Here is an 11,041-nt window from a genome sequence, read left to right on the forward strand (position 1 = left end):
CTTCATTAGTTCAGTCTTTCCTTCGTTCGGTCCTTCCTTCCATTTGTCATTCGTTCCATTTAGTGATTGTTTGAGGCTGTGTGGTGATTTCAGTCATCATACAGACAACCTCCTTTTTTTTTTTTTTTTTTTTTTACAGTTGACATCTATTTTTTCATCAGTGACATTAAGTTTATTAAAGTCTGTGTGTCAATGTGTGTAAAGATTTTGAACATCTTTTTCATTTTTAAAGCTTCCAAAAGGTTTGCTGCATTTATAAAGCACCCATGTGTTGATGTTGGTCAGTATCATGCAATTTACTTTCTAAGTGCTATTTGATTTGACAGGAATCACAAGACTAATTTGTCTACTTTAGCCAATCCCCATAGACAAGAAAGAAATAGAGTAGTGACTGCAGGTTGAAGGAAAGTAGTGATAGTGCACTAAAAATGTACTCAAGGGAAAGTAAAAATACACATTTATAAAACTACTTAGTAAATAACAATTTCTGAGAAAAAAAGTCAATTACAGTAATTTGAGTATTTGTAACCACTGATCACTGGAAAAAGCAAAACATCAGACATGAATCATGCGTGTCTTTTATTAACTACATTTTAGCCGTGTTGTTTATAGACAATTGCTTGCTTAGAAAGTGGAGCTCATGTCATCATCTCAAATATTAGGAAACACATGCCAGAAGATCAGGATTGATTTTAAAAACCAGATTTAATTTACATATAGTAACTCATCTAAATGTATAAATGCAAACATCTTGTACACAAATGTTATGCAAATTTCAAATGTGTCATAATACATGACACATTTGAAAGAAACATTTAAAGAGCAACTCATGTAAACACCTAAATCACATGCTAACACACAAATCATGCTAACAAACAAATGATCAAAGAAAATATATTAATGCAATTCAATATATAAAATATGAACTGATGTTTACTTTAAACTTATTATAAAGATTTATTTATATTGTTCAATTATAATGATTCAGATATACATTTTTAATAATTTCGTGGCTATAAAGCATCGGTTCAGGCATCGTTTTGGCTCTGGTACCGTTTTAAAAGTATCCATTTAGCACTAAAATCGAAATAACCCCAACGGTACCCAACCCTACCCTCTAGTGGCCAAAATTATTCACTGTGCATATAACATGTGGTTCATCTTAACATGGCTATAATGAAAACAAAAAATGCATTTATACAGTAAGTAATTTGTGTACTGTTGGCAAAATGACTCCTCTAGTCTAGCTTGTAAATGAATCCAAGGTTGTTTAGACTGTAGACTGATGAAGATCTACTGCTGATCTCCCATTTGCTGACATATTCTCATAATCAGAAGAGCTCGTCTGGTGAGCAGCAGGGCTGGGATGGACCGTCTAAGAGGAAAACACATTATTTATTGCCTGACTCATGGATAAACAAACTCTTGTACATGTGTTGTGCTTAATTCTTCACTTACAGTGAGTGTGTTGTACAGGTCAGGTGATCTGGACTGGAGGTCAAGACCTGCATAAGTGTTTGCACTGAGATCAACATTCTACAGGGAAACAGAGAGAGTGAATAAAGGAAAATAAAGGTTTATTTCAGTATTTCACAGACTTTATTATGTGGTTTTTTAATCATCTCACCTCATACTCGTTTACTGGAGATATTCTGTTCATCCTTTTCAGTCGACTGTCAAAAAAGCAATAGTCATTATACTGTTTCATAAATAAACATTAAGATGTAATTCTGCATTAGTTTGATAGTCAATTACATGAATATGAGCTTTATTTTACTTACATTATAAATAGGATGATGATGATCATGATGAATACTCCAAACACCACTGCGATCACACTCCCAGAGCCTTGATGAACTGAAAGATGAAGCAGATCACGATTAACTCTCCAGACTGATGAAGATACAGGTGTGGTGATAAAAGCTTCACCAACAACAGAGACAAATGGCAAACAGTATCATCATAGTTAACTCACACTGGACATTTAAAGTCACAGGGTCAGAGTATTCATCTCCGTGTTCATTTGTGGCTCTACACTTGTATTCTCCACTGTCATTAAAGCTAGTCTTTGAGATGCTGAAAATGCTTCCAAATCCAATATATTTTGCTCCTTTATACCAGCTGATTTCTGCAGGTGGGTTTGAGTCGCTGCTGCAGCTCAGAGTCACTGAATCTCCCTCCATTACTACAGCAGATCCACTGATGGAGATCACAGGAGCATCTGGAGCATCTGCAGGAGAAACATGTAAACACAAGACTCAAAAATAAATATGAAGATCAGTTTAAATATGCACCGTATACATCACAATAAACGTGTGCTCATGTTTTAGGTTAATGCTTTTTTGCTGTTTTCGTTTTAATAAGTTCATAATTAATCATATCAATTATGACAACTTGACATAAGCAAATATATCACACCTTGTCATAAATCTGTCATAAACATGAGTGTAGAAACGGCTCGCGTGTGCAGCCCCTTTTAAAACTCTTTAGGTGCACATGCTATACTGAGTGACGCAGCAGAAATGACGAGTCGATCAAAGTTGGAATTGTTAATGTGTGCATTACTGCTATTGACCTTATTCTAAAATGCGGAAGTGCACCTGTTTTCACGATTGTCTTAGAACTTCCGATTCAGTCGTCTATGGAAGAAATGACTAGGAATAATAAACAGCAGAAAATGGTCAAACTACTTGCCCTACAAACAAATGTTTGCATGACTATACAGACCAAGTAGAATAATATAATAAGAAAATATCAAATTGCAACATCAAGCAGCGTAACGAGCAGTTTGTAACGTCAAAAAATGAATGGAAGTAAATGAGACCGAAAGTCGCGAGACAAAAATATTCAAATGGCAACGCCCGCTCGACGGCGGAGAATAAGGTGAATAAAGTAGGTAATATATGGCCATAATATTCACCAGAGACAGTTTGAGACATCCCAAGTCTTCCGGAAGTTCCGGGAGTCTCCCGCAAATGCATTGAGACTCCCGAAATCCCGCAAACGAGTGTTAAATCGTGCGTCTCCTGCCTGGTCCTTAAATAGTGTCCATCGCATCCCTCCCAGCTCTTCAGGTACGTCAGGCGCAACTCAACCCAACCCTTCAGAAGGCAACTCACCCCCACTGCTATTCAGATACATCACGTGCACACGCCCCCACCGCTCTTCAGATACTTCGTGTGCACACGCCCCCACCGCTCTTCAGATACTTCGTGTGCACACGCCCCCACCGCTTTTCAGATACTTCGTGCGGACACACCCCCACTGCTTTTCAGATACTTCGTTTGCACACGCCCCCACCGTTTTTCAGATACATCGCGTGCACACGCCCCCACCGCTCTTCAGATACTTCGTGTGCACACACCCCCACTGCTTTTCAGATACTTCGTTTGCACACGCCCCCACCGCTCTTCAGATACTTCGTGTGCACACACCCCCACTGCTTTTCAGATACTTCGTGCGCACACGCCCCCACCGCTCTTCAGATACTTCGTGTGCACACACCCCCACTGCTTTTCAGATACTTCGTTTGCACACGCCCCCACCGCTCTTCAGATACTACGTGTGCACACGCCCCCACCGCTTTTCAGATACATCACGTGAACACGCCCCCACCGCTCTTCAGATGCTTCGTGTGCACACGCCCCCACCGCTCTTCAGATACTTCGTGCGCACACGCCCCCACCGCTCTTCAGATACTTCGCGTGCACACGCCCCCACCGCTCTTCAGATACTTCGTGCGCACACGCCCCCACCGCTCTTCAGATACTTCGTGCGCACACGCCCCCACCGCTCTTCAGATACTTCATGCGCACACGCCCCCACCGCTCTTCAGATACTTCGCGTGCACACGCCCCCACCGCTCTTCAGATACTTCGTGCGCACACGCCCCCACCGCTCTTCAGATACTTCGTGCGCACACGCCCCCACCGCTCTTCAGATACTTCGTGCGCACACGCCCCCACCGCTCTTCAGATACTTCGTGCGCACACGCCCCCACCGCTCTTCAGATACTTCGCGTGCACACGCCCCCACCGCTCTTCAGATACTTCGTGCGCACACGCCCCCACCGCTTTTCAGATACTTCGTGCGCACACGCCCCAACCGATCTTCAGATACTTCGTGCGCACAGGCCCCCACCGCTTTTCAGATACATCACGTGAACACGCCCCCACCGCTCTTCAGATACTTCGTGCGCACACGCCCCCACCGCTTTTCAGATACTTCGTGCGCACACGCCCCCACCGCTTTTCAGATACTTCGTGCGCACACGCCCCCACCGATCTTCAGATACTTCGTGCGCACACGCCCCCACCGCTCTTCAGATACTTCACGCGCACACGCCCCCACCGCTTTTCAGATACTTCGTGCGCACACGCCCCCACCGCTTTTCAGATACTTCGTGCGCACACGCCCCCACCGCTTTTCAGATACTTCGTGCGCACACGCCCCCACCGCTTTTCAGATACTTCGTGCGCACACGCCCCCACCGCTCTTCAGATACTTCGTGCGCACACGCCCCCACCGCTCTTCAGATACTTCGTGCGCACACGCCCCCACCGCTTTTCAGATACTTCGTGCGCACACGCCCCCACCGCTCTTCAGATACTTCGTGCGCACACGCCCCCACCGCTTTTCAGATACTTCGTGCGCACACGCCCCCACCGCTCTTCAGATACTTCGTGCGCACACGCCCCCATCGCTCTTCAGATACTTCGTGCGCACACGCCCCCACCGCTCTTCAGATACTTCGTGCGCACACGCCCCCACCGATCTTCAGATACTTCGTGCGCACACGCCCCCACCGCTTTTCAGATACTTCGTGCGCACACGCCCCCACCGCTCTTCAGATACTTCGTGCGCACACGCCCCCATCGCTCTTCAGATACTTCGTGCGCACAGGCCCCCACCGCTCTTCAGATACTACGTGCGCACACGCCCCCACCGCTCTTCAGATACTTCGTGCGCACACGCCCCCACCGCTCTTCAGATACTTCGTGCGCACACGCCCCCACCGCTCTTCAGATACTTCGTGCGCACACGCCCCCATCGCTTTTCAGATACTTCGTGCGCACACGCCCCACCGCTTTTCAGATACTTCGTGCGCACACGCCCCCACCGCTCTTCAGATACTTCGTGCGCACACGCCCCCACCGCTCTTCAGATACTTCGTGCGCACACGCCCCCACCGCTCTTCAGATACTTCGTGCGCACACGCCCCCACCGATCTTCAGATACTTCGTGCGCACACGCCCCCATCGCTCTTCAGATACTTCGTGCGCACACGCCCCCACCGCTCTTCAGATACTTCGTGCGCACACGCCCCCACCGCTTTTCAGATACTTCGTGTGCACACGCCCCCATCGCTTTTCAGATACTTCGTGCGCACACGCCCCCACCGCTTTTCAGATACTTCATGCGCACACGCCCCCACCGCTCTTTAGATACTTCGTGCGCACAAGCCCCCATCGCTTTTCAGATACTTCATGCGCACACGCCCCCACCGCTCTTTAGATACTTCGTGCGCACAAGCCCCCATCGCTTTTCAGATACTTCGTGCGCACACGCCCCCACCGCTTTTCAGATACTTCATGCGCACACGCCCCCACCGCTCTTCAGATACTTCATGCGCACACGCCCCCACCTCTCTTCAGATACTTCATGCGCACACGCCCCCACCGCTCTTCAGATACTTCGTGCGCACACGCCCCCACCGCTCTTCAGATACTTCGTGCGCACAGGCCCCCACCGCTTTTCAGATACTTCGTGCGCACAGGCCCCCACCGCTTTTCAGATACTTCGTGTGCACACGCCCCCATCGCTTTTCAGATACTTCGTGTGCACACGCCCCCACCGCTTTTCAGATACGTCCTCCACTGCTGTGAGTCTCCTCCACGATCAGGATTTGGAGCATGGTCCTGTCGGGGAAGAATTTACTTCCTGGCGTGACAGATTTTCTCTCCAGTTGAATGTAAATAAAACAAAAGACATGTTGATAGATTACAGGAAGGCTTATCTTACCCTCAGCATCCCTGCTGAAAAAAAAACTTAAACCAGCCTAGGCTGGTTGGCTGGTTTTAGAGGGGTTTTGGCCACTTCCAGGCTGGTTTCCAGCCATTTCCAGCCTGGTCTTAGCTGGTCAGGCTGGAAAATGACCAGCTAAAATCAGCTTGAGCAGGTTGGTTTAAGCTGGACATAGCTGGTTTTGGCTGGGCTCCCAGTCTGACCAGACCAGGCTGAAAATGGCTGGAAACCAGCCTGGAAGTGGCCAAAACCCCTCTAAAACCAGCCTGGTTGACCAGCTAAAACCCGCCAACCAGCCTAGGCTGGTTTAAGCTGTTTTTTTTCAGTAGGGATAACAAATATATAAGGTTTAGGTTTTGAAATTGTGGACACACATAAATATCTAGGGGTCGTTATTGACAATATGTTGACATTTCAACATAACACTCAAGCTGTCCATAAAAAAGTCCAACAAAACTGTTATTATCTGAGAAAACCTAGTTTGTTTCAGGTTTGTACCTCATTGTTTTATAAACAATTTATTAATCAGTTTTATCTTTCTGCTTTGAGCTTGGTAGGGTAATATGAGTGTCTAATAAGAACAGGTCGAGTAGCCTTGTGAAGGTGGCAGGCAAGATCATTGGTTTTAGCCAAACTTGTCTAATGGTAATTTACCATCCTGGTATTATAAGAAAGCTCAGGGTATCCTATGCACCTGGGATCACCCGTTTTACTCTGTGTATCAGCTGTTGCCATCAGGATGTCGATTTAGCATTCCTATTTGCAGGACAAATAGAGTTGAAAATGATTTTATAATGGTGGCCATTACATCATTAAATGAGTCCAGGGAGGAGGGAGATGCACCTACAATATGATGTATTGTATGTTGTGGGGTAATATGTTGTTAATGTGTACATGGAACTTCACCTTACGGCACCTTGCTGCAATTTTAGTCTAAAACACTTAAGAATCTAAGAATTTAATAAGATCATCATTAATATTATTTAAAATACATTTTAATGACACATTTATTTAAAAAATATTAAAAATAATTATGACTCATTTATAACGGCCACATAACAATCATGTTTATGACAGATACATAACAAGTTTCTTGATAATGTCAGGGTTATGACAAAGACATCCCAAAGAATGTCATTGTGGCATTTAATATGACAACTCGGAAAATGATTTCATAAAACCACATTCATAATGTATTGGTTATTATAAATGTGTCATGACAGTCTTATGAACGCCCACTTCAAAGTGTTTCTTAAGACTGAATATCACATATTTCATCCTATGATAAGACTATAGCTAAAGTTAGCATTTCAACTTGCATAGATTGACCACTTTTAATATTATTGCAACTCTGAATGCTTTAAAAAGGTAAATTTCAAAAGGTAAAATAATAATAATAATAATAATAATAATAATAAAAACTTACATCTGACATCCAGATAAACAGCAGGGGAAATGTAATCTCGTCTCTGCACACCACAGCTATAGTAGCCAGCATCTCCTCTACTGATTGAGCTTAAGACAAAATCATTTTGAACACTCCCTTCAGTCAATCTCTGTGAGTTTTTGTACCAGATCAATGTTGAAATGCCAGTCAGTTTACAGCTGCTTTTACATGTCAGACGGACTGAATGTCCCTCTGTCACTCTCTCAGGAGACTCCAGCTGAAGATCTGAACACAACACACACATTATATCTAGTGCTGCTCTCACACACTGATTATTATTCTACATAATGACCACAAGAAGAGAGAAACCTCAGGAGAGTCACCTGTGACAGAGAGACGCACTCCTGGAGTACCAAGCCATTTGTCATGTGCGTAAGTTATGAATCTGAAATAATACATGTGTTCATCTTTCTTTGTCACGTTACTCAGTCTGATGGTGCAGATCTGCTGGTTATCTCCCAGATACTGAAGCCTGTGACTGTATTCAGGGTCCTCAGACAGATCTGTAGGCTCTACACCCTCAACAAGGTCTTTGGTCCAGAAAGCCCTCATGACATAACCTCCATAAGGATATGTGTAAGTGCAGCCCATTATCACTGTTGAGCCCTTTAGTGTACAGATGTATTCAGAGCTGTAACTCACACCATAACCAGACTGACTATAAACTCCTGAAACACAGAGTAAATGAATTATTCACTTAAAAAGATTTGCTGTTCATGAACGTTATTACAATAATTAAAATTATTCTCCTTCTCCTCCTTTCCTAAACCCAAGCGATGATTTACAAAAGCCGTCCAGAAAAAGAAAAGCCCTCGTCTGACTTTGACCACATTCTCGCTCTGTTATGAACTCGTTTGCTTTATTTGTAAAATTTTTTTTTTGTCTTACCTAATTTCTGGGGCCGCTCTTCCCGTTCGGCTCTCCTCCGGCTCTCCGCTCCGCCGACATACACGATGAGCTAACTGGACAAACTGGCTGTGGCAGGAAAGCCCTCCACAAGGAGGTAAGCCATCAGCCGGCGAGCGTAAAAAGGAGCGGCATCACACTGCCCCGTAGCATTTGCTTAAATAAATGAAATGCGGCCATACGTACCTCTGGCCACATAAATCGCGGTCTAAGGAAACATTCGCGGAGCTACATTTCCAGAATGAGCCTGGGTTGCGTTTTTCAGACCCATCTCCCATACAGTTTTCTGGGAGACAGAACAATAACCCCCTCCTCACCAAACTCAACGCGCAACCATCCTCATATCTGCTTTGAGCGCACCTCCCCCCCCCTCTTTACTTTGCACCACCCCCTCCCCCTGGTCTTCACTTTGCGCGCACTCCCGGATAAAATCTATTGGATTTTATGATCTGAATGTTGACAGGTGTGTACTGAAGACTGCAAATTATGTAACCAGAGCTACATATGAACGCTTCAAGGTGGTATGACGAAGTTCATTTTCTACCTCGTTATGAATGGCTTTACTGCTGCTAACAGTTTGTCCAGTAGCACACGTTTGTCCATTACGACACGTACGTCAGCAGACTTGCGATGCAGAGAGAAGTTAACCATGACAACAAGGCTCGAATCCAGTGAAGAAGGGTTCCAGAAAGCAGGTAAGACAAAAACAAAAATTAAAAGCTACAATAAACAAGTAAATAAAAGGGTGAGAATGTGGTAAAAATCTGGGGGCTTTCTTTTTCTGAATTACTTTTTAAAATACTGAGGTTGGGTTTAAGGACAGGAGTGGACGGGTCACTTATTACTTTTTAAAATGCTATTGGTTGGGTTTAGGAAAGGGGAAGGGTGGGGGAAATTGGTCGACTGGTCAGTCTGAAAGTCAGCGGTCTCTGGTGGATTTCTGTGAGAACAGCAAGCATGATTGGCAATCGAGAGGCACTTTGAGATCTCAAAAAGTGTACGCAGCAGCTTTTAGTGGATTCGTGAAAACAAAAACCACAAAAAAATAAAAATGAATAAATAAAATAAAATAAATTTCACTCCTGGAATGTTTTGCTGTCCCCAGAAATATGTAGACCATTTTGATAGATGTAAACAAAAACAGTGGTCCCATTGTATTTCCCGTTTTACATTTTTAATGCACTTTACAACACTTTATAGCTTTCGAGAATCCAAAAAGAGCCACATATTGAAAAATAATGTTATGAGAGCTCTTTTGTGATTGAATTGCAGGAAATGTTTTATGGGCCAATGACATCACCATATTGAAATGATCTATAGCAGTAATATCCAGAGTATATAGCAGTGCGTAATCAGAATGAGCCTGGGTTGGTTAATTGAGAACTAACTTTAACTGCTTTAACTAATCTATGTGTAAATTATGGCTACCCTAATAAATTATTATATCTGGTTTGTTAATTAATATATTAATTAAGTCTAAACTAAATGGAACTAACATGAACTCATGAGCTGTTAATTTAAATTTTTGTAATGACTTTACTTGAAGGGGCACATTATCATCACCTCATTATTAACTACTCAATAACTCATGTTTAAGGCTCAATCCCAAATCTTCCCCTTAGCCCTTCCCCTTCTTTTTGCACGTTCCTGTGAAGGGGTAGGGGAGTCCTAATTCTCTTTAGCTTGAAGGCGTAGGGGTAAGGGGAAGAGGTAGATAGCCCTCAAAAGAGAGAATTTACAGGACCACACTCGAAGTCAAGGAGTAAGAATGCACCAGCCAGAACGACAGGATAGCTGTCCCATTTCTTAAGGGGTAAATTTTGAAGCCCTTCTCCTTGGCCCTTAAAACTGAGTGTGAAAGGGAAGGGCTTAAAAATTCTGAAACTGGAAGAGGTACAAAAACAGAATTGGGATTTGGCCTAAATGTAACGCTCGTGCACATCCAGTTCTGGTTCAAATTAAAAATAATATAAGTGTTCTGACTACATCAAACCAAACAGTTTAAACACAGATGTTGATGAATGGTTAATAATGAGGTATTAATAATGTGCCCCTCTCAAGTAAAGTCAAGACATAAACATACATTAACAGCGCATGAGTTCAGATGAGTTACATTTAGCTTAAACGTAATATATTAATAACAAACAAGAACTAACAATTAATTAGAAGCATTATTCACGCATGAAGTCATGATTTAGTTAAAGATAGTTCTTGATGAGCACCTGCTTAACTCATCATTAGTTTAAAATGAAGCAACGTGTAATTTGCATATAATCATATCATTATACATGTACTGTCATTGTAAAGGGTTACCAAATGTTCAATAATTCTCCATTGACTCACTGTGTATCATGAGCAGAAGCACCAGAGTAAGAGGAGCAGCCATTCTCTCTGACATCACTACAAGATCACAATAACACACACATATTAGAAAAAAAACACCTTAATATGCTCTTAGAATTTATCCGTTTATCACGGTTTGTGAATTTTTCTATTTGGTCTTCTCAACTGTATTAATCAGGGTTTTTCTCACATATAAATCAGTAACACTTACCGTGTCCTGATGACCCTTCTCTTCAGGAGGCGTCAAACTGACACATCTCTCTCTCTCTCTATGCTTTTATTAAATGCTTGCTCAAACAGAAATAATTCTTCCTCTTTTTT

At 43.3% G+C, this 11,041-nt stretch overlaps 1 protein-coding gene across 1 annotated transcript; it reads right to left on the reverse strand.

Annotated features, from left to right (window-relative positions):
• Positions 1-570: 570 nt before the first annotated feature.
• Positions 571-10,993, reverse strand: LOC147847087 (pregnancy-specific beta-1-glycoprotein 5-like). The gene is made up of 9 exons (XM_087238173.1): positions 10,932-10,993; positions 10,721-10,777; positions 7,795-8,139; positions 7,451-7,696; positions 1,976-2,230; positions 1,782-1,857; positions 1,628-1,673; positions 1,459-1,536; positions 571-1,375 (listed from the first exon to the last, which is right to left on the reverse strand). Exons 2-9 carry the CDS (start codon positions 10,773-10,775, stop codon positions 1,271-1,273), a joined length of 1,206 nt encoding a protein of 401 aa, XP_087094299.1. The 5' UTR covers positions 10,776-10,777; positions 10,932-10,993; the 3' UTR covers positions 571-1,270.
• Between the last annotated feature and the right edge of the window lie 48 nt (positions 10,994-11,041).

The sequence above is a fragment of the Danio rerio genome, chromosome 1 (assembly GCF_052040795.2).
Source record: "Danio rerio strain M-AB ecotype USA chromosome 1, GRCz13ab, whole genome shotgun sequence".
NCBI lineage: Eukaryota > Metazoa > Chordata > Actinopteri > Cypriniformes > Danionidae > Danio > Danio rerio.

What these genes read in the sequence shown, in the direction of transcription:
- LOC147847087 (XM_087238173.1), bottom strand. Translation starts at nt 10,775, where the DNA reads ATGTCAGAGAGAATGGCTGCTCCTCTTACTCTGGTGCTTCTGCTCATG. An exon ending in AGTGCGTCTCTCTGTCACAG is followed by an intron (nt 7,697 to 7,794) that starts GTGACTCTCCTG and finishes TGTTGTGTTCAG; the next exon opens with ATCTTCAGCTGGAGTCTCCT. An exon ending in ATCATCATCCTATTTATAAT is followed by an intron (nt 1,674 to 1,781) that starts GTAAGTAAAATA and finishes CTTTTTTGACAG; the next exon opens with TCGACTGAAAAGGATGAACA.